Here is a 24,759-nt window from a genome sequence, read left to right as displayed (position 1 = left end):
CACACACACACATACATATACATATACATATATACACATATACACATATATATATCTGTAACGAGTCAGTAAACTGAAGGCGAGCGTAGTGAGAACCCAAGTGCAGTTTATTTAAAGTGAACAGACTTGACTAGGCATGAACAGACTTGACTTGACATGAACAGGCTTGAACAGACTTCACGAGGCATGAACAGACTAGACTCACCAACAGCGGGTTACAACATCAAAATAAAAGACATGGAAAACATGAACATGAAACAAAACCCAAACACCAAACCCCACATCACAATATATATCCTAAAAATATTGCTGTTCCAAAATATAAAATATAAAAATATTGAAAGCAAAAGAAATTAAAAGCAAAACAAAAGAAAAATGTTTCTAAACTCCGAACAGATGTTTAAATGTAGCTGCATATATTTGTAAACATGGTTTCTGCAGCTTAAAATTAATAAAAGGTCTTTATTCACTGCAGAGGTAGATTTGAGTTACAGTATGTTTTAATAGTACAATGAAAGTGTAAAAGTGTAAAGGATCTCTTGTAAAGGATCATTTGATTCAGTTCCTCGTGATTTGGCCCTCTTCTGTGTTTATCTCTGATCAATAAACATTCATAGTAAACACTTTCCTGAAAGCACTGGCTTGCACTGGATCATAGTGTTCTGTGTTGATATTTGTGATGCTATAACACATCTAATTTTGGTGATATTAGCACCACAGATCAGTTTTTTCTCTTTGCTAAGGAAGTGGTCTGACACTATTGGACTTGTGATCCAATCCCCTTCTCACCCACACTCTCCCAGAACCCAGTGGCACTGTAATTGGCACCCTCATGCAGGAGAAGCTATTTCAGCTATGGCAAATAGCTTCAAAATAGAGGGATCAAAATAGATTGTAATCTCCTCAGCCAGCCAATGAATCCTCATTGGTTCAAATAAGCAGAAAAAAAGGAATTCAAGTTGCTATCTGGTTAAGAGGGGCAAAGAGAAATTTCAGAGCGCATGTCAGCCCTGGAGGTAGAGGAGAGGAAAGGATCATGTCTCTCATCATGTCACCAGGAATGAAAACTCTTGTAGTCTGGCCACCCTGACAGGGGTATTACCACCGTGACAGACTCTCAGGTCAATGGAGAGTGCTTATCATCATGGCTATTTTATGAACTCTGAACAAAGCCAAGAGCAGGACTGAGTTTGAACAACACCAGGCGAAACATTTCCCATGAGTCAAAACAAAAGATAGCCAGCAGGGTGTAATTTAACGTCCTAGGGCTCCTTTTAACTGTCACCTAAAGGCACACTGGGCACCGGCAACCAACCAGAACATTATTAGAATGTCTCTCAAAGGTCCTGTGCCACTTCTAAGACCTAGGAATTCCTGTTATGTGTTTCATTAAATGCGATATGATCTACAATCCCTCTGTCTTCTCCTCGAGGACTAATTACAGAAGAACAGGAGTGTCAGCATTTTTCCAGCTCATCAACAACAAGCATGAAACAGCGTAATTAAATCCTGGCAAGTACTGTTCATAAACCAGGCATAAATCTCCACAAAAACCTTTAGTGAAGTCAGAAGCCACAGGGCCAATGATCTCGTTTTGCATGTCTCTCCCTCAATAGCTTGTAAATGAAACTAATGTGATGGTTAATCACTTTTACACAGCAAATCCTGATCTATGGTGCTCATTTATGTTGAGTTACCTCTTTATAGGATAGGCATGTTGAGTATTTGATTACAGAGGACAGCACAAATAATAAAACACAGGTTCAGCGGGTCAGATATTAATGAAGTGTCATATTGCACAATAGAATGATAATCGCTAAAGAAAAAAAGTGATTTAAAAAAATCGCTAAAGTGTTGGTAATTGTGTGATTAAGTAATTACAGTGGCAATACATTAAGTTTCAGCCTGCACCACTTGTCAGGACTATATGACTACAGTCGTTAACACTGAATAACCAACAGCTCTGAAACAATATTTATGCACTACCATTCAGACATCTGGGGTCAATCATTTTAGTTTTTTTATTTATTTATTTATTTTTTATATAATTTAATACTTTTATTCAGCAAGGATACATTCAATTGATCAAAAGTGACAGTAATAACATTATTAATGTTACAAAAGATTTTTACAGACAGTTCATTTGAAGTTTCTATTAATTAAAGAATACTGAAAAGATGTACCACAGTCTCCACAAAAATATACTGGTAAGATATCTGTACTTTTACTTGAGTATGGCTTTAAGGTACTTTATACACCACTGGTCAAAACAAAAGATGGCCAGCAGGGTGTAATTTACCGTCCTATAGGGCTCCATCTAACTGTCACCTAAAGGCACACTGGGCACTGGCAACCAAACAAAACATTATTAGAATGTCTCTCAAAGGTCCTGTGCCACTTCTAAGACCTAGGAATTCCTGTTATGTGTTTCATTAAATGCGATATGATCTACAATCCCTCTGTCTTCTCCTCGAGGACTAATTACAGAAGAACAGGAGTGTCAGCATTTTTCCAGCTCATCAACAACAAGCATGAAACAGCGTAATTAAATCCTGGCAAGTACTGTTCATAAACCAGGCATAAATCTCCACAAAAACCTTTAGTGAAGTCAGAAGCCACAGGGCCAATGATCTCGTTTTGCATGTCTCTCCCTCAATAGCTTGTAAATGAAACTAATGTGATGGTTAATCACTTTTACACAGCAAATCCTGATCTATGGTGCTCATTTATGTTGAGTTACCTCTTTATAGGATAGGCATGTTGAGTATTTGATTACAGAGGACAGCACAAATAATAAAACACAGGTTCAGCGGGTCAGATATTAATGAAGTGTCATATTGCACAATAGAATGATAATCGCTAAAGAAAAAAAGTGATTTAAAAAAATCGCTAAAGTGTTGGTAATTGTGTGATTAAGTAATTACAGTGGCAATACATTAAGTTTCAGCCTGCACCACTTGTCAGGACTATATGACTACAGTCGTTAACACTGAATAACCAACAGCTCTGAAACAATATTTATGCACTACCATTCAGACATCTGGGGTCAATCATTTTAGTTTTTTTATTTATTTATTTATTTTTTATATAATTTAATACTTTTATTCAGCAAGGATACATTCAATTGATCAAAAGTGACAGTAATAACATTATTAATGTTACAAAAGATTTTTACAGACAGTTCATTTGAAGTTTCTATTAATTAAAGAATACTGAAAAGATGTACCACAGTCTCCACAAAAATATTAAGCAGCACAACTGTTTTCAACACTGATGATAATAAGAAATGTCTCTTTAACACCAAATCAGCATATTAGAATAATTTCTCAATGATCATGTGACACTGAGTACTGGAGTAATGGCTGCTGCAAATTCGGCTGTTTAAACAGAATTTTAAATTGTAATAATACTATTTTAACTATTTTAAATTGTAATAATATTTCACAATATTACTGTTTTTACTGTATTTTTGATTAATAAATACAGCTTTGGTGAGCAACCACAAACAACCCCAAACTGTACTGTTTGCACTGTAGTGTAATGTATAAAGTATATAAACTATATTGCAATATGGTCCTACTATATTGTGCATCCCTAAACACTTGTGATGAACAATTAGTTATATGAGAGTAAATTAATGCGATAATAGAGAAAGTGAGATTTCAAAATGAGATTTAAGACAAATTCTAAATGAAAAGATGTCCTTTTTATAATTGCTTAGACAAAATGCTGAACATTTCTTTGTAAAATTGAAATATGTCAAATAACAAAACTAAATTGAAATTTTAAAACAAGCCCCAAAACAAATATTTAAATAACACAAATAAAAGAAAACTCTTCACATAAACAAACTAAGGTTTTGCCTGTGCTCTTTCCATTCAGTTAGAGGCAACCACTGTATTTTAATCATGATCCAAACAATGATGCTGCATACATGCTGCATGAGCAGTGTTTAATCTAAATTAGATTTTATCATTTCGAAATTTGAAGCAAAAACAGATTGGTCTGACTTTAACTGTGAAATCATGCTACATCTGAACGAGACGGGCTGAATGAGAACGCTAATTCACTCTTTGACAGCAGGTGGCGCTTATGGAAACGCAGCAATACAGCCAAGATGAAAAAAAAATCATCTAAAATTTTCTAAAGACAGTCAGTTCCCCTCAGAGATACATTCATATCAACTACTCCCAACTGTATCGCAATTCATTTAACATCTCAACCGATTTGAATCGTCACATATTAGTATCGATTTTCAACTGGCTCGCGGTGCATCGTTACATCCCTACAAAGAGGTAGAGTAATGCAAAATTATTATTTACACAGAAATTGTTATCAGATAACATTTACTGAAAAACTCTTTGAAAAATGGATCAGAGTAAACCCACTACGAGTAGGTCAAAAAAATTAGAATTAATTTAAGTGATGCAAGCCAAAAACTGACCTCCACGCCATCTCTGTTTGCTATTCTAAATAGTGTTTGCTTAGGTGGTCCGCCTGTCAGTGCCTTCCTGAAGATGTGAGCAAAAATAAAAATCATTTTAATCAAGGAATTTTGGAGCAAGTAATTATATTTTGATTCAAGAACACAAAAAAGTAAACAGGGTCAGTTCATGTTGCCATAGTGATGTTACACACCCAACCAGCCTTCTGCAACAATATTACCATAACATCCAAGAACAAATTGGTGATAATAATAATAATAATAATAATAATAGTGATGTTAAAGCATCAGTGCTGATCTTTAGCACATCACAACGAGTCAGTTGATGTTTTGACTATGGACATTCAAAACTATGATGCCAATCAATTTGTTTTCATTCCAATAAGGGGTCAGCTGCACTCGACTGAATAAGCCCAGAGTTGAATTGCAAGTGTAGACAAGCCTCTTGTTACTCCCAGTATCTCACAAAGAGCACACAAGAGAATTCTGGGTTTGTGAGACAGCCGTTTTGAGCTCTTTGATTTGACACCATCCTCTGTCAAAATGCAGGCATACCCACACTCGCTCTACTAACACATTTATATGCATACTAAATCAGCCAACTCAATTAACAACTGGCCAAGCTCTCACCCAGCCCATCCATCCATTCAGCAGCTGTTTTTTTTCCCTCAACCATCTGTTAGACTATTCACCATATTAAGCGCTTCCCTCTGTGACACGCAGAGGTCAGACACTCAGTCCCTCCTCTAAAAAACTGTTTTCTACCAACCTAAGATTTCATTTTAATCACATATTGGCCATATCACAGACTTGTTTATTATTAAAGATTCAAAATTACTGCCACAGTGTAATATCGGTCAATTCCTGTATATCCAATGTCAATCAATCCTACAGAAAAAAAATCACTACAAAAACAGGACAAAAAGATGTGAATAGAGACTGGATGAAAACAATGCATAAACTAGGACACACACACACACGCACAACCACTTCTGCAGTAGATTACAGAGTGAATACATAATGATTGTAAATCTCATTAAGCCTCTCACATCTTTTGCCACTGATTCTGCATCTTTATCACACGCTGAAGACCTAACCATCCATCCATCTATCCATCTATCCAGTCAATTAATTCCATCCATCTTTCTACATTTCTCTTTTTCTCAGTCTCACTTTGGAGTTACTTCCTTCATCACCAGGTAAAGTTCAAGTAGCATCTGATTGTTCTTTCATTTTGGTGGCAGAGTATTTAGATGAATAGCTCACTCAAAAATTAACATTTGCTGAAAGTTTTCTCACCTTCAGGTTATCCAAGATGCAGATGTGTTTGCTTGTTTATCAGAACAGATTTGGCAAAATTTAGCAGTACATCACTTGGCCACAAATGGATCCTCGACAGTGAATGGGTGCCGTCAGAATGAGAGTCCAAACAGCTGATAAAAACATCACAATAATCCACAAGTAATCCACATGACACCAGTCCATAAAATAATGTATTGTGAAGCTAAAACTGTTTGTAAAAATTAAATTTATCAAGACATTTTAACTTCAAAAAATTACTTCCAGCTAAAAATACTGTAAGTCCTGTATTCATAATATTGCAGTGAAAAAGTCATCTTGTCTAAATCAAGAGAAATATCAAGCACAGATCAAGCACTGTTTACAAGAGAAAACAGTCCAAAACAGTTCTAAACAAATATATTGGTGGATTTTGATGTGAGAGGAGTGGATGGACTTTTTCATTGGAGGAAGCATTATTATGGATTATGGACTCTATTTTGGAAGCAACGGTTTACAGTTAAAACGCCTTCATGATGGATTTGTTTCTTACAAACATGCAGCTTTTCATTTCACAAGATGTTAACTGATGGATTGGAGTCGTGTGGATTATTTGTAGCTTATTGTGATGCTTTTTCAGCTGTCTGGACTCTGATGGCACCCACTCACTGTAGAGCATCCATTGGTGAGCAATTCAATGTAATACTACATTTTTCCAAATCTGTTCAGATGAAGAAACAAATTCATCTAGTTACACCTTTGGTCACCTGCAGGTGAGCAAATTTTCATTTTGGGGAGAACAATACCTTTAACTCTATTGCAAAACTAAATAGCAAAAGAACAATAACGGCTTACAATATACCACCGCTCCATTTGGAATCAAGTCACATGCTGAGAATGGAGCTGAACCCCATCCGTAAATCATCTCCAGGTTTGCAAATACCCACCAGACAGAGCCCTTCTCAGCAGAGTAGAGCCTAGAGAGTCAAGCAGCAGAGGGGTGCAGAGTGAATGTTGATGTATTCCATGATCTGGATCCTCACCTGCAAGGTCAACCAAGAGGAGGACGTGGATCTGCAGTGAAACTGAAGCTTGCCAACAACTGCAACTTTATTCCTCCACTTTTACAACACAGAGAGCTACTCATGGAGGACAGTAACAACAGGGACACATAGTTTTTGGCATGGACACACTTGCTAAAACCATGTTTCCCAGCAGCAAGGAGCTTTGTTGATGTCCAAAATATTTAGGATTAAATTATTTGCAAGTCAAAATGCATATTTGTTATTTGAAGCATTAAAACGTAATTTATTCCTGGCAAAGCTGAATTCTCAGCAGTCATTACTCCAGTCTTCAGTGTCTCATGATCGTTCAGAAATCATTCTAATATGCTGATTTGCTGCCAGTAAGATTTCTTATAAATTTCTTTCAAAAAAGAAAATCTTACTAACCCCAAACTTTTGAACAGTAGTGTATAACAAAAAAGTATCTTTCTAAGACCCACTAAGTATATCCAAAAACTTGTTTTTTCTGCCATTTGACCATGGTAAAACAAACCAATCAAAACCCAAAACCCAATTAGTGCCAGACAACTGGATCAATCGCGTATCTCTCACCCACAGGACAGCTTTTGTTTGTGTGTTTGTGATAAGGGTTATCACAAAGCCTCTGGTTTGTCAGACCAAACTTTCTGCTCTCCAATAACATCAGCAGGTTATGAGGGAATCTGGAGGGGGAAGTGAAGCGATTCAATTCCATGTCTGCCACAATCCCCTGATAATCAGCCCAAACTAAATCAATTACAGAGAACAAACGCAGGTGATGATTTCCACCTCCGCCACACAGAGTCTCATCACAGACCTGGAGAGAATGTTCTGCACTGACAGAGAAGGCCATAATGGTTTAGGGCCAGTAGATTTACTTATTCATTTATTCAATCGCAGGCGCAAGAAGGTGGCAAAAATCTATTTCAATTCAAATAACAAAAATATTTTTTTACAAAAATCTATAATCAGATCACATATTTGAACACTAATGAGGTTTTTTTATCTGTGTTTGATTATTGCAGTTATGGGTATGTAGAACCGAGAAAAATTTAAAATCCTATAAAGCACAGCTGATGGAATTTCATAATTAGAACAGAGAACCAATCCTAATCAGATCAAACAAAAATCTTCTAAAAATTATCTTAGAATCAAATGAGGTACTACAGGACAAACTAATATTCCTATTTTAAATTTAATCCAGATATATATATATATATTTTTTTTTAGAATTAGAATTTTATTTGAACCCATTATATATACGGATATATGATATAAATACCTTTATAATGGATAATAACTCCATTAGCATTCCTTTAGGATTTTTGTATTTTTTGTAGTTTATTTATTTATTTATTTATTTGACAAGGAAGATAAAGAATGGAGAAACAGGTAGAAAATGCAAAAAAAATATGCTATTATATGTGCATGTTATTTAAGACCCTTGTCAAATTCATGTAATGTCAAGTGCAAATTAAAATCCAAAGTAAAGAGTTTTGTGTAATGTATACTTGGTACTCTTGCTTGTATTTGTATAATCATTAAGTTGCAAATGTATTTAAATTTTAAAAGCAATTTATATCTACTTAATTAAAAACAGTTGAGATCACATTAGCTAATGTGATGAAGTCTTGGTCTTTAAAAGAGAAATTCATTCAGCTAACAATCAGACCAAATTACACCCATAATAATCGATATTCTTTCTTTCTTTCTCAATGCAGACAGCAGGCAATATTAACCTGCAGCTGAGAAGTTGGCGAGCTTATGGTTATTAGTAGGGGCGTTACAGTACTCCCCCCTCCCGGAAGGTGCGTCCTCGCAACGTAGAAACAGAGGGAGGGGCGGAGGGGGGCTAGGAGGAGGATCGTCCAACGGCGGCAGAGCAGGTGGTGGACACTCGGGGTAACATTAACAATAACCGACACCAATGCTCAGACAGACAGGAACTAATATGGGGTGAATAATTAGAGGCAGACAGGTGAGCACAATGACGGTGATTAACTAATGATTAGACAGGCTAAACCAACAGAAAGGGAAGAAACCACAACAAACAGTCCACAGGGGCGTTACAATTAGCTACTTGCACAGGAAATTTCTCTACAATTAGCTACTTGCACAGGAAATTTCTCTCATTAAATAGATGGTCTGACTGTCAAATTGGGAAATTCAGTAAAATCATTTTGTCTAAATTGGACTGAAGCATGTATAATTGACTATAAGCGACTATTAAAGACATAGCAGATGTTGCGTATGCCAGCTGTATCCATTACTCCTCAAGATGATTGAAAACCCAAACCAATAGCCCTCCTATCAGTCTGAGCAATGAACCGGCTGTGGTCCTGGCTGCGGAGCCCCTTGACTGAAAATCGTTGGAATTACAGGAATTATGTTGCATGCGACATATAAAAACCCCTTTCTGCTATTTTGTACTGTAGTGAAGAATATATCCATTGACATGAGGACATCTGGGTGGGGTTTTTATGCTTCTTCTGATGAATATTCTCCGTTTGCTTCGGTACTACAGTACTATGATTTGGCAACTAGTAATATCACATTTTACAAGCCAACAAAAAATTATTAGATGAAAAACTGAAGATGGATTTCCTCTAACAAGCAGTTCACATAACGCAACTAAATACACAAACGTGACGTTTATTATTGATGTAAAGCAAAGATGATGTTTATAGGGGATGTTTATAGTCTGATGTTCAGAGCATCTGACAACTTATGGCATCTCTATATGGAGACAACTGAGGTGAAGTACTTTGGGCAAGCAGCCTATATAGACGCAACTAACCAGATATATTAGATATTTACGCTCATATCAGTATTGTAGAGCCAGAAAATCTGAGTCAAAATTGTTGCATGTGAACTGTTACTTCTAAAACTTTATTTTATTTTTTTATAATTAATGGCAGCTCATAACCAAAAGTGCATTCCATGAACAGTTATAGGCTATGCTAAATAATGCTTAAAATAAAGTCTCATCCCAAAGGAGAACATTTCTATGCTTCTTTAGACCAAACCCATTTACATACTGATGCTTCTCATGCTCTCAATTAACAGAACCAGTATGCTGGTTGGGAAATAACCCATAGAAAGAAGAAAAATCTAACTTTTTTTTTTTTTTTCCAACAGAACCAAATATTCAACTTAAGACCACTAACACACGGTAAAGTATTGATATTATGTGGTTAACGAACTATAAACGCCATGAAATCAAAGTGATTTCAACTTGAGTGAGTCATACCTGCACGAGACGGTGATCTCCACTTTGGTGGCGGGAATATTCCCCGTAATAGGGTCGAACTCGCACACTGAGGCCATGTCCTCTAGTTTATCCATAACGTCGCCTTCCATGGGCGCGCGGGACAAGAGGAAGCTCTCTACTTCAAACAGTTTTGCAGTTCTGGGTCCTGCGGTGCTTACTAAAATCTCCCAGCTCAGCAGGGTGACAGAGAATCAGCGTCTGTGCTGGAGTCCGCGGATGCCCTGTGATGCGCTCAAAATAAGAAATCAGCAATGTTGCAAGAAAAAAAAAGAAGATATAAAGGGGTTGGTTTGCTAAATGAAAACCTCAAGGAAGAGTACAGGTGCGCGACTTCTGGCAGCGGTGAGATCTCTCTGTCTGCACTGTGTGGAGTGGAAAGTAAAAGAGCAGAACTCCACCCCTAGCGCATTCTTTCACATATTATTCGTGCTTTGCTCTCTCTCTCGGCGTAGCATCACGCTATTGATCCATAGATACGGCTCATTACTACCTAAGCTATTTCTCACGGCAGTTAACTTCTGAAATACAACGCACAACGCACACTGTAAAAATAACACACAACGCACACTGCAAAAATAACGAGGGGAAATTAACGCACAAAATGCTACATTAAAAATCTTTTAGTTGGTTAACTGTCAAGTCACATTTATTTACATAGCGCTTTATACAATACAGTTCATCAATTATAAAACGAGTTCAACTAGCTCTACATAAGAAAAAAAGTGTCATTAGCCTACTTGGCTCATGTCAGTTCAATGTTGATTCAATTCAGTTTAATAACAATGTCTTCATGAACAATCACATTTCTTTAGCGTTTATTTACATTTTTAATGCTAATAGGCAGGTTTTAGTAGCAAATAGGATTCCTAACTTGACATATATAGTAAGGAACTGTGAAATATAGACAAAATGCTGTCCCATAATACTTGTAACATACTGTATTTTTTATTGTAGTTATAAGTAATAATTACAGAAAATGTTAAAAATTGTTTTCACTAGTTGAATCAAAATTCATTAAAACTATTTTCTAGGCAACAGAGGCTTTTGTTGATAAGACAACATTTCAGACTTATTTCTGCTGCTGAAAATCAGTGGGTTGTTATCAGCAAATATTTTGAAAGGACTAGAATAACTATCGCATAAAATCCCATTACATCTAGTGGGCGGTAGGAATGTTAATGCTGATAAAAAGCACAGCGTGAGACGGCCCACCCAGAGTTCTTCATGCTGCAACTGCATTTCAGCACCACAGTATTGGACAGCTCCGTCATCCCTTTTACTGTCATCCAGCAACACTAATTGAAATAAATAAATAAATAAATACTGGTACAGACAAATTAGTCTTAGAGTCACCATTAATCTTTTGTCAGATTTAATTACAGCTGCTGTTGTCCACCCTGAACCCAATGGCCCTGCTGACCCATTTCAGGGCTTTTTCCCCACACACCCAACTTCCTCCAAACCACCCAGTGAGTAATTATGGGTGTTACTAGTGGAGGGCTGAAGGTGAAAGCATGTGGCTTGCATTCTGACAGGACGACATGCTGGAACACTATAAAGTCCCACTGTCACAGAGATCCAGGCTCCAGTGGGGGGGGGGCGCTGATTGACACAATGGTGTTGCACTGGTTTTGAGGCTTGGGTGGAATGTGTGTGAAAAAGAAAACAGAAACTCTAAAGAGAGAACAGAGTGAATATGAGACAGAACGAGAACCCTCTCAAACTCTTGAATTAGTCTGCTGCTCAGAATACGTATTTCCTATCAACTGCATCTGTTATTGTTCCTCTTGAGCCGAGAGTGAAAATGGAGAGACACTTCATTCAGTCTTTCCCCTTGGTTTAGATCCGATTCCACAGAGGACTTCACAGATTGACATCCAGCCCTGCCTTTCCGTCACACACACCGGCGTATGAAACACAGACGCCTCTTTTCTCACTGCCTCCGTTAAATTTCCATCTCCAAAAATCACTCGCCACAATAAATCAGAAACCAAATGGAAAACAAGACACTGTCACTGAACCAGCCATTGCTTCTTAATTTCATGGCTTTATGCATGGTGGAAACCATTAGACAAGTGTCTTCCCTGAACGTGACAACATTTATCCACAGGCCAGCCCACCTGGACACAAAGTAATGGGAGACTGTGTCAGAGATTCTGTGCTTTCTCAAGCTGAAAACTCCATAGCAGGTCATCCCTGCCATATCTGCTCACAGACCCTCTATGCAACACGATACATCATTTCATCCATCACTTCCTAAAGAAATACAGGCTGCATATCCTTTATCTTTGACCTCAGGTCATGGGATTCAGTATGAGGTGGGTGTTTATACTTATACAGCCAGTGGAATTGTTAAAGCGACTCCAATTCTAAAGTTATTTAAAAAAGACATGTTATATATTTTTTTCGTACAGTTTGCAACGTAAAGAAAGTAACAACTGATCTTTTGTTCCATATTGTGACAAATCCAAGATTATCAAAAAGAAATACAATGTAGGGCAGGGACTGCATTGGTTGTTCATTGGATTCTGAGATGTGGGTGTTGTATCCAAAATGTGAAAATCCGACTAAATTATTGGAGAAGTAATATTTTAATTAAACATTACAAAATGAAACATTTGCATGGATGAAGTGTCCACAAAAAGATCAATAACAACATGCATTTACAAAATAGATACAATAGATGAATTTTCATTTCATGCCGAAATACACCTTTTTTTCTGTTGTTGTCTTAAAAATTGCTGCAGTGATGACGTGTTTTTGTAGGTCCTATTCCGGCAACCACAGCTGCCGTTTTTTTACCGTAAATTTTACGGATTTTTTTTTACAGTGTAGAAGTAAGCATCACCTTGGTTCCCCGAACAAAAACCCAATAGATTTTTCCATTGGCTTTTGGATTACTGTAAAAAATATGTTCTGTGACCAACAAAAGTTTCTAATTCTTAAACATTTGGTCATGTCACGCTGGTTTTGGGGCTTTTGTTTCTTGTTTAGGTATCCTTGTCTTTAATTTTGATATTTAGCATGTTTCATGTTCCTGTCATGTGTTTCCCTACCCTGTCATGTGATCCTGCTATTAGTTCCTTTGTTCAATGTGTCATGTTGTTATTGGTTGTCTTAGTCATGTGTCTTGTTTCTCATTGGTTGGATTGTGTCATGTGACCTGTATTGTTTGGTATAAGTAGCCCTCATGTTGCCATTAGGCTTGTTTGACTTCATGCGGTGCTGCAAAAATCGGCTGCCGCCTGACAAAAGCAATGAATTCTGGTTAGAACATTTGTCCGACTTTGATCGGCGCTGCAGCCGCCTTACGATCACATGTGCCATCAAAGTACCGCGAGAGCAAAACGAGACCAGCCGCCGAGGTCAGGCGCTGCAGTTGCTCAAAATCGGCTGCGAAAGCCTTGATAACGACACACTTTATTCTCATTGGTCAGATTCTGCGATGACAAGCACGACGTGTGTTGCGTGCTTATTCTAACAATTCAATTCCAATAATGCTCACAAATCCGGGTTTTTATAACAGTAAAAGCATTTTTAGTGTAGTCGCACTGTTATATTGAGTCATTTTCATCAAAAACACTGATAAAAGCATATATTCCCCCACTTTATCGGTATTTAGTAGCCTATATGTTTATATGCTGAACTTTATTCTTGAACAGATGACGCTGTATTAACTTAAGCACTATATAAAAAGTGTTTCTGTTGATCATAAAAACGTTTCTTTATATTTGAGAAATATTGCATTTAATTCACTTTATCTGTGATAGAGTATGCAAACACTGCGAGAGCGTCACTACCCGTAGCAGAAAGTGTCCGACTTGACGTCTCCACTTTTAATTCCGCCCCGACTGCAAGTGGCTACTCTTGCCAGCCGGTGGCAGGCTAGTGTAGTTCATCTTGAACAAGCCTATTGTCTCCCGTCGAGTATTGTTCGTGTAACCCTCTGCTGGTGAATTTTTGTTTCAAGTCAAGTCAAGTCTTTGTTTGTATTTTAGATTTCACTTGTTCAATAAACTGCACTTGGGTTCATTACGCTCGTCTTCAGTGAATTATCGTTACAGGGCATCGAGATTAATTTCACAAATGCACATGACTTGCTGAACCTGAAGTGCCACAATGCTAACTTGTTTCCGGGTGAAAATATTTAAAAAAAAAATAGCCTGACCAAAGTTAAAATTGCGATTTCAGTTGATAACGAAGGGTCACTGCACACTATATTCCGAACTGCTAAAGCATTTTGTTTTTATCAGTTCATCTGTCTGTTATTTTGCCACAAGCTGATGAAAACAGCTGTGAGAACACGGTCTATCTCCCCTGCACAGATGATTCTCTCTCTGGATTCCTTCTGGGTTTGGCCACATGTTGCTTCAGTTCAATGAGGTGGATTCTGTCACCGCTGGCTCAATGGATACACAACAGCTTATTTGTTGTTAGTCAAATTGAACTCCGTCCTCCTCAGGCAGGAGTCTGTTTAAGAGTTATATCTTCTCTAAAGCTTTTGACAAATGCCATTTTCCATTTGAGAAAGACAAACCTATGGAGAAGCAATGCATTTAGTGTTTCAACAACACAATAAAATAAAGTTTGTTTGAAGCCATTGGTTTCTAGGTCAAAAAATAAGTTCTCAGAGAAATGGATTACAATAAGCCTACAAACTGCAATGTAACTTCAGTTAGAAAGGTAAAGTAAGTGTTAAATAAAAGAGTGGTTTATGAAAGCTTTTAGATGGCAAAGTTATAGCTTTGTAAAGATCATTCATTGTCCACAGCACTCTGGTTGTCGCTCTGTATAGGGATCTAAAAATTCAATATAAAAGACAGTGAGAAAGATATGGTGTTGTCTATAGTAACAAGTAGGTTTGGGGGTCAGGTGATTTGTTCTGCGTCAGGAGGACTGTCTCCTTCTCTAATGTTCTTATGTAAATATAATCACTTCCAATCAAAATAAATCTCTGAGCACAACATGTTTGACTAAGGCCCACACCATTTACTCACCCACCCACCCATCATTTACTCACTCTTATGTCGATTCAAACCTGCATGACGTTCTTTCATCTTCGGAACACAAATTAAGATATTTTTGATGAGTTCTAACAGCTCTCTGACCCTCCCATAGACAGCAATGTAATTACCATGATCAAGGTCCAGAAACGTAGCAAGGAGATCGATAAAATAATCCATGTGACATCAGGGGTTCGTAGTAATTACATTGCTGTCTATGGGAAGGTCAGAGAGCTGTTAGAATTCATCAAAAATATCTTAATTTGTGTTCCGAAGATGAACGGAGGTCTTATGGGTTTAGAATGACATGAGGGTTATTGTAATTAATTAATTAATGACAGAATTTTCATTTTTGGGTGAACTAACCCTTTAATAAAGTACTCAAACATGTCAGCAAAACTTACATGTGGCTCGATGATCATTTTCCATGTTGGCCGGCCAGTTTTGGTGAACACAACACAAAATTAAAGTCATTTTAACAGTAAAATTGTGGCGGTCAGCATCTTGCGCTTCACACTCTAGTCCAGTAGACGTGGAAATGTTCACCTGGCATTCTGGTATTTTAATAGCAAACATAAAATGTGCAAATGTAGAAATTTTGGGGGTGAATTATTCCTTTAAATTTCATTCTGTGAGATAAACAAAAAAACACTATAACGCAAAAAAGGTTTTTGAACTTCACCTTGCACATCCCTACCTGAAGAGGCTGAGTAAATTAGCAGAAGCCTCCTCTGCTGAACAGTTCTCTAAGAAAACCTTTAAAAAATGACCTTTTGTTTGATAACAAAAGAACAAGCCAAAGCAGTGAAAATAGAAAAGAGAGAGCAGTCAAAATAATATTTGGGCTCAGAGATGATTGCCCTTTGTACTTGAAGCACCAAAACAAACATTCTGGTTAGAAGTCAAGTAACATTCAAACCTTCAGAAGTTTTCTGCACAAAAGTCAGTTTCTTTAATTTTTCAGAAGATCATGCATAGGTCCTTCTTCAAACATCTGTAATCTTTGCCAATTTTTTACATAAATGTAGAAGACACATTAAAGCTGCTTGCTTAATTGAAATAATAATCAACGAATCGATTAACTGATCAGGAAAAGTATTCTCATTTGATCTTATCAAATCTTTTTATTCTTTTGCAGCACTGAGTGGTCTAACCTATCACGGTCATGTTAAGCAACCAATAGCCAATCAGAGGCATTTACCTCAGGAGCTGGTGTATTACAAAATCCACTCACTTCCATTTAAAATGGTTTTAGCACGCACTCACTGACTCAGTTCTTCACTCTCACAAATGCTCTCATTATAACCAATGAAGTGTGGAAAATATGTAAATAAGAGGTTTATTGCACAGAGTAGACCGCTTTAATGATTATAACTGAACTGAAGTGATTGACAATGGAGGAAAACTGCAAAAATTATTTATAGACAAATATACAAATAAAAAAAGAAAGAAAGTGTAAATATGTGTGCACAAATAAATAAATAAATGTTCAAGGAGATATATAAAAAGAAAAATAAATAAGATAATAAAACAAATAAAGAAATAAAATATAGATTAAGATTACTTTATCAAGGACAATTATAAAAAAAATAATTTTATGATTTGTCAAAATCATCCTGTTCTAAGATAGTAGATGCACCGGGGACCTGATTATAGCACTTAAAACCTGGAAAAGTCAGATTTTCATGATATGTCACCTTTAAAAGGGACAAATTGAGGTTGGTAAGGTACATTCAGTTATTGCAAAGTAAATGCAGGGCCCAATAAGGAACAATGTCAGCAGAGAAGGAGTATTCCATAAATGCGGAAATGGCTGGTGTCCTTTGACATAAGATTCTAATAGCCAATTTTAAGTCAGAAGGATTCTGTGGAGTTTCAATTAACCTTTATAGAACACACTGTTCTTTGGTCTGGAAGGTTCAAAGTATTATGACGGTTTAAGGTGTCGAGTGCAACTATGCTTCGCTCATAGCACCGGAACAAAATATCACGCCATTATGACCCAATTTCAACCTCTTCTCTCAGCGCACATATACATATTCATGAACTCACTAATCAGAGACCAACCATATGCATGCACGAAAGCGGAGATGTTAATTATTACCAGACAGCTCAAAGAGCACCGAGTGCTCATTAAGGGTTTGGTGCAAAATAAAGAGATGTATGTGTATGACAGTGACATAGTGCTGGAACTATGTTTTTCATATATATATATATATATATATATATATATATATATTTTGAGGGAGATACCTGGAGAGATAGAGAAAATATTGAAAAAGGTATTGGGAAACACCAAGGAAAGAAAGGAACAGTGCCATAAATTGGATTTTAAATACCCTATTAGTGTAAAACTAATATTGAAGTATTAAATAAAGATGACATCAAAGATTCAAAAATATTCAGAATATGAAAAATGTCACATGGAAAAAAAAACATACATACACACACACGCACATAAATAATATTTTTCCCGAAAATGCTATATATTAATGCATTGGACTAAAACTTTCTGATTTTTCTCACACTGGGTATAACAAATTATATTTTATATAAATAATTTTTTTAAGGATTTTTTTCTCCACTTTGTTACACTTGTGGTGTTCCCAGTCAAAAATTACTGGTCTATAAAAAAATAACGTGTAAATTTCTCATTATGCTATATTATTACCAAATACTGGATTTAATCTAATGAGAGATTTACAAGCAATTTTTAAAAAGTCAGGAACACCAAATTAGATAAAGGATTTTCAGTACAAGTGTTAACACAAACTAAAGTAAAATGTTAGGTAAGATTTCAAGGCAACCAAGCAGAATTATATTCACTATAATCATTTTCCAAGCAGAATTATATTCACTATAATCATTTTCTTTTCCGGTTCCATGAGGTACCAATGCCAATGCACACAAACATTCACAAAATCATTACTTGTTTCCCATTCAATGCCAGCTGCCATTCTACAGCAGATATGTTATCTGCAATGAAAAAGGGCAATGGCAGGAAATAGGAAGGCAAGTTGGAAGCTTTAAAAAATTACCTGTTTCCTTGAAAGCCTTATGCGAGCTCCTACGCAGAGTTAGAAATGTCAGATGTTCCCTCATGTAAACAAACACCCAACATCCAAAGATGCTTCCAAGACTATAAGCACACACTGCACCTTTCGCAAACTGTGGCCTTATTTAAATCTTTCATAAAATCAGTAATGTTTTACATTCTCTTTTGCATTCTACCATTTTGTATTTCAATGTCGTGGAATTACAAAAGCCCAAATGTCTAAAGCACAACTGTTTAATTCCTAGTTCCTCTACAAACCTGCTGCTGTCAACAACGCACTGAGCCGCTATGATAGAGGAATTATCCCACAGACAACAGCGAATCCTAATCCTGTTACTCTGGGATACCAACCGATGCTAATGTGGTTTGATGTAAACGCAGTGGCAATTCCTTCCCACAAAATACATCAAACGAGATTTATGAAAAGAATATGAAGCAATTTAAAAGACAATATTTGTTATTGATTTACAAAGGAAGATTTTTTGGAACACTTTTAGATTCATGTGTGGAACAAAATAATAATCCTGTAAATATAATTCAGTCCAAGGCCTGGGGGAATTGATCATTCAATGGCTGAAGAAGTATATCTTATCAAAGCTGTATAGAAATGTTTGGTTTCAGCTACAGAACAAAAAACACAAATGGAGGAACAAGTGGCACAAACTAACACTTGGCTAGTTGTAATATAAACGCGGGTGGAACCTTTAAACCATGTATATGATGAAATTTCATTTGTTTACTCATTCATACTAAAACAGCCAAAAACATTTTTTTGAAAATGCACTACTGTTCAAATTTTGTTTTTGAAAAAAGTATCTTATGCTCTCCAAAGCTGCATTTATTTGATCAAAATACAGTAAAAACAGAAAATAATCAAATATTGAAATGAAATATTATTACAATTTAAAATAATTTTCCAGTGTTAATAATTGTAATAATAAAAATGTTATTCCAGTGATGGCAAAGCTGAATTTTCAGTAGGCATTCCAAGTATCCAGTGTCACATAATCCCCCAGAAATCAAACTAATAGAAATCAAACCTAGTTGAGCTTGGATTTTTATATTAAAAAAAAAAAGATATTTTAGTCAAATAGTTAAAAGTATGTGCTGTATTCGTGAAACAAGGCCACATACTTGTACCAGATATGTTTAAATTGAATGTGAAAAAGCACTTTAAAGATGTAAACATCACAAGACAATCTTTATGAATGTCTAGAATGAAAACAATAATTTTAGCTATTGGTAAAATCTTGAGAAGCATTAAACTACATCAGTACACACTTCCTTTTGAGGGATGAATACACTCTGCTTATAATAGACTGAAAGGTCAGATACATATATATACATACATATCACTCAAGCCTCGATGACAGTGTAGATGAGGATGTGAGACCTGATATCATAAAAAACCTCAGCACACACACAGTCCTAGGCTATATCAGCATATAGTATTATGATCTCACATCACTGAATACGAGCAAACATTACTGTACATCCATGCATATGTGCCTAGGGACATCATTAGAGGAAACAACTGAGCGAATGACTGTGTGTGTGTGTGTGTGTGTGTGTGTGTGTGTGTGTGTGTTTGTCCATATACCGCCATATACCATATACCTGAGGTGTGAACTAAAGAGTTCAACTCACAAAGCTCTGCTAACTTCAGATCCGTTTCCATCCAATCGGGTGATGAGTAGCTATAACCTCAGGGAGGTTGAGCAGCTCCAAAAACTGCAGCGGGGAAGATAAAACAGGAATTTGTCTAGTTCACTGACTGTATCAGTCACTGCCAAATCCTTTGCTTTACACCCTAAGGAAATTCACAACAGTGATCAATTGCGACCGAGTGGCTGGTCAGGTCTATAACAGGCATTAGCTGAATATGATAGATGAATCTGAAGATGAAAGTACAGTTTCACTACTCTTATTATGGGAGGGACTGTGTATGATTCTTGCCCATTCTCCAGCTTGATCGATGCCATCACAGACTTTACTAATTTTCTGACCCTACTGTACTGACTGCTCCACTGACAGGGCACAAATAATAAAAAGCCCTCTGGGGAATTGACCGCTAAATAACGACTCATCCTGACAGCAATTTCCGAACTGAACACATCTCTTAATCTGAGGTTCACACAATGGAACCTACATGGGTGTTCCAGCAAGGGTATACAGTAATGACAGAGGTAAATAGAGTACAGGCTGCTGCAGAATGTTGTTTCTGAGAAATATTTTTCTGCTTTTGCTCTGCAGTCGATAACTCATGTTAAACAAACTCACACATTATTCATAATGTAGACAGTGCAAAGATGCCCTCTGGTGTGGCTCAGAATTTAAAACTAACATCATGAGTGTCAGTGTAAAGGATGTAACAGAGTTAAAAGTTGTTGACTTTGTGTCTTCAGTTATCAAATACCCACAAAGCTAACTCAAAAAATAGAGTGGGGTAAAATGTGTCACCGTGTTAATCCAGCACTGCGAGATGCACTTCAGAAAACCAAAAACTGTACATTTTCTACACGGCATTTGTCCAAACAAATTTATCCCACTCTAAAAATTTTGACTAGCATTCAAAACCTTGGGCTCAGTAAGATTTTAATTTATTTTTTTTTTTTGTTTATTTTGTTTATTTTTGGAAAGAAATTAATACTTTTATTTAGCAAGGATGCATTAAATTGATCAAAAATGTAAGACTTTTACATTGTTACATTTCTATTTTCTATTTTATTTCGATTTCTATTTTAAATAAATGATGATTTTTGCAATCAAACAATCCTGATAAAATGTATCATGATTTCCACAAAATTATTAAGCAGCGCAACTGTCTTCAACATTGATAATGTTTCTTGAGCATCATGTTAACATATTAGAATAATTTATGAAAGATCATGTGACACCAATCAGATAAATGCAGCCTTGGTGAGCATAAAAGATGTCTTTCAAAACTATTTTAAAAATCTTACCAACCCCCAATTTTTGACTGGTAGTGTATATGCTGTTGAATCGCCAAGATATAAAACACTGTCTTTTGTTTTGGCTACAGATTAGACATGAATTATTCAATAATGCATTTTGGCTTAAATGGTATCTGTGGGAAACAGCGTGCCAGATCCTTCAGGGAAAGTGGCTCCATTAGTGAGATTTGCATCCAAATGTTAAAAATTATAAAATTATGAAAACTGTTTCAAAATATTCAGAATATTAAATCTTTTCAGACTGCTTTATAATGCTCAGTAAAATAAGACTTGGTAATGAGAATTTAAATGTAGCATAGACTTTTATCCAAAGTGGCTTACAAATGATAAATAATAGCGGCTGAGGCAAGTAGAATCATGTCATTTTTAATAATTTTATTGTATTCTGTAGCTAAAAGGCAACTTAAAACATAAAAAGTACTCTAAAACGATTGATTGTAAATTGATCTTTTCAGCATTACATTGTTTCATACTATTAAGTATTTCCTTCACTTTCATGAAAAAACGTTATCAGCTTCAAGTGCTGGGCATTCACAAAAAAAGACCAAAAATCTGTGCAATTTCATGTTGCTGGGAATGGCTGTGCCATCAATACAAGAAACATCAGGGACAATCACCAAAGATGGCACATTTCAATGCCACACTATGAATGCTGCTTGTGTAGCATTTGAACTTGTCTTACGTCAATAGCATTCATGGCCTGATATGCTAATGACTGACATTCACTGCAGTTCACCAGGGTAAGATGAAGCTAGCTGATCGGTTTTAAAGCACAGTATTCCGTGGAAGCATTAGAAACAGCTTAATTACCAATTCCTCATGATTAATCATAATCACTTAAGTTCAAACAAAGTAACCCTCAATTAGCTGTTTCAGGACACAATTACTATGACTGCCTACCTGTGAATTAAAAATGCAAGGAATTTTTTTTTTTTTTTTTTGCCATTGCGTGCAGTGCCTCATTCATTAATCAGACGGGTTTGGTTTCTGGTTTGGTTGATAACACGGATTGGAGGGGAAACACTAAATAAATCAATCAGTGTGTGTGTGTGTGTTTATATGCTGCAACTGAAAAATTAATCATTCAAAATTAAACATTCAGATTAGTAAATGGTAGTGGTGTGACCAGAGTCTTTTATGCACCAGAAGTCCCAGTATGGCAAAGGGCAGCAGTAAAGCAGGTGAACAACATATATGATAATGGCTGTTTACTTTAATGATAGCAGTGCCCTGCACTGCGTGGACAAAGCCCTCCACTTAATACCCATCAGCAATTATGCTAAATTGCTCTATTTTCCAAACCAGCAGCTGTCCATTAACAGGATGGGCTGCTGTTTCCCAAAGACCTTCTGTAGAGGTAAGGGAAGTTCGGGCACCAAGCCCAAACTCAAACAAAGCCATTAGCACACTCAAAAGAGTTACACGTGCCACGAAAGAAATCGACACTAATGGGTAGCCGAAGAGCAGCAAAACATTTCCCATTAACTTCTCCCATTATCTCTATTAAGCCAGAAATAAAGAAATAGAGGCAAACAAAAGAATGAAATTATCACTGATGTGTTCTTAATTACTTCCTCATATTTGTGACTAATTACTCTGGACATAGCCTCAGCCTCCCCTCCAAACATTAAATAAATAAATATAATATAATATAATATAATAAATATTCATATATTTTCTGCAGATTTGAAGGTAAATGTAAGACTTTAAGACATTTTATTACCAAGTAAAAAAAAGGGGGGATAAATTTAAAGGAACACAATATGTCAATATGTTCTCTAATGTAAATGTCTAGGGAGCAGGGATTCATTGTCTAGAGACAATGAGTTGCATTAGCAACACTTCAAAGTAAAATACAACTTCCAACCAATCTCCAGTCATTTTTGGGGGAAAAAATTGCTTTAAGGCTTAAATAGCTCTGCTCCCAGACACTACAATATGGAAATAACTTTTACTGTACTTCTGACCAGTGATGTTCTTCCTTAGTATTTCTGTCTTGTTTTCTCATGCAAACGTCTAAAGATTCTAAAATCAAGATGCATTTACTTGAGATGAAAAAAGACATAATAAGATGTCTTGTTTTCTGTGGAATTGATTAAAGGTAAATGAGTTTATGTTTGAAATGAAGTGACTTCATGCTTAAAACAAGAACAAATTTCTGCCAATTGACTCACAAAAAGCAACTTAAATAAACAGCATACCTCACTAACAGATAATTGCTCTAGTTTTAAACATAAACTAACTGTATTTTGGTCCATTTTTAAGCTACATTTACATGAGATGCAAACGTTAAACAATTTAAGGATGTTTAGATGTTTTTATTTAAAAACAAATAAAATAAACAAATAACATTTTTGCAATGCATGCAACATATAATGCCATGACTTAATGCCATGACACAAATTTTATTTACTTGCTCTAATTTAAGATTTTGGGCAACTAAGACTTTTTATGACCTTATCCCATTTTAAGACCCCCTGAAAATATAGTAGAACACAACCGCATCACACAACCATGAGCTGCAGCAGAGGTCAAAGGTCAGAACAGATGATGAGAGGCAACAGTCCATTGGTCTAAGTGAGGAATAAATTCCTTTGAAAAAAATCACAGTTGAAGCCTTTGATTTGATCTAGAGCAAGATGACCTGTTGTTGGTTGTGTCTTTCTTTTTGGAAAATTCTGAGGAGGAGGCACATAAATACAGTGGGCCCCAAAAAAAGTATTTTACTTTCACCTGTTGTTGGTTGTGTCTTTCTTTTTGGAAAATTCTGAGGAGGAGGCACATAAATACAGTGGGCCCCAAAAAGCATTTAGGTATTTATGAATGGCAATGGCAATGTGTTATATGACAAAATATGAAACCATATTTCCAAATAAATATAGCACAAACACACACTTCAAGCAAAACATTTTACAAAAGAAGTTTGTTTTACATCAACAATAGAGATGCTGTTCATACAGTAAATTCTTCAAAAAGTATAGTACGTCCAGATTATATTATACTACAACACTTTCATACTATATAGAATGTTCTTTTTTAACGGTCGCAAAGTAATGACTTATTCAAACAAAGTACCTCCTTAGAGAGTATGTGATTTCGGATGCAGCCATGATCTAAAAATAACCAAAATGGCTAAGAAAAGCGAAGGTACTTCTGAGAAAGGTCAGTCATCATTTGTTAGCAGATGCCATTTGGTTTGATATTTTGCAACTAGCGCAATGACATTCATACATTTTTATGTGTGTCCTAAGTGTCCAAACACTTTTTTGGGGACACAGTATATTCACTGGGGAGACTGAAAATCTCCAGACTTCACTGTTAACGGAACAGACAGAAAGTGCTCAAACCGATCTAATAAAAAGGTCTGTAAATGACACTGGCTTTACAATCACATTAAAGTAAGGAAACCAAAGATACACCATAAGTGCACATTTCATAATGTACAGATGTACACTGGTCAGTTTTATGTGAAGTAAGCAATGGACAATCTCAAATTTACTGCTGAAAACTAATTATGTTTAACATGTATCAAATATGACATATGTGACCCTGGACCACAAAACCAGTCTTAAGTCGCTGGGGTATATTTGTAGCAATAGCCAAAAATACATTGTATGGGTGAAAATTATTGATTTTTCTTTTATGCCAAAAATCATTAGGATATTAAGTAAAGATCATGTTCCATGAAGA

General features: G+C 36.1%; 1 protein-coding gene across 1 annotated transcript in view; it reads right to left on the bottom strand.

Moving 5' to 3' along the window:
- The window catches only part of LOC107680032 (copine-8-like), a 72,921-nt gene extending 62,555 nt beyond the window's left edge, over positions 1-10,366 (bottom strand). Inside the window, exon 1 of the mRNA XM_016475791.1 lies at positions 10,016-10,366. Within this exon, the coding sequence (XP_016331277.1) occupies positions 10,016-10,125 (110 nt within the window). The 5' untranslated portion in view covers positions 10,126-10,366. The remainder of the gene's footprint in view (positions 1-10,015) is intronic.
- Between the last annotated feature and the right edge of the window lie 14,393 nt (positions 10,367-24,759).

The sequence above is a fragment of the Sinocyclocheilus anshuiensis genome, unplaced genomic scaffold, assembly GCF_001515605.1.
Source record: "Sinocyclocheilus anshuiensis isolate Anshui unplaced genomic scaffold, SAMN03320099.WGS_v1.1 scaffold13, whole genome shotgun sequence".
Classification (NCBI taxonomy): Eukaryota; Metazoa; Chordata; class Actinopteri; order Cypriniformes; family Cyprinidae; genus Sinocyclocheilus; species Sinocyclocheilus anshuiensis.
The sequence above is the reverse complement of the archived record's forward strand: the minus strand, read 5'-3'. Positions and strand labels throughout refer to the sequence as shown.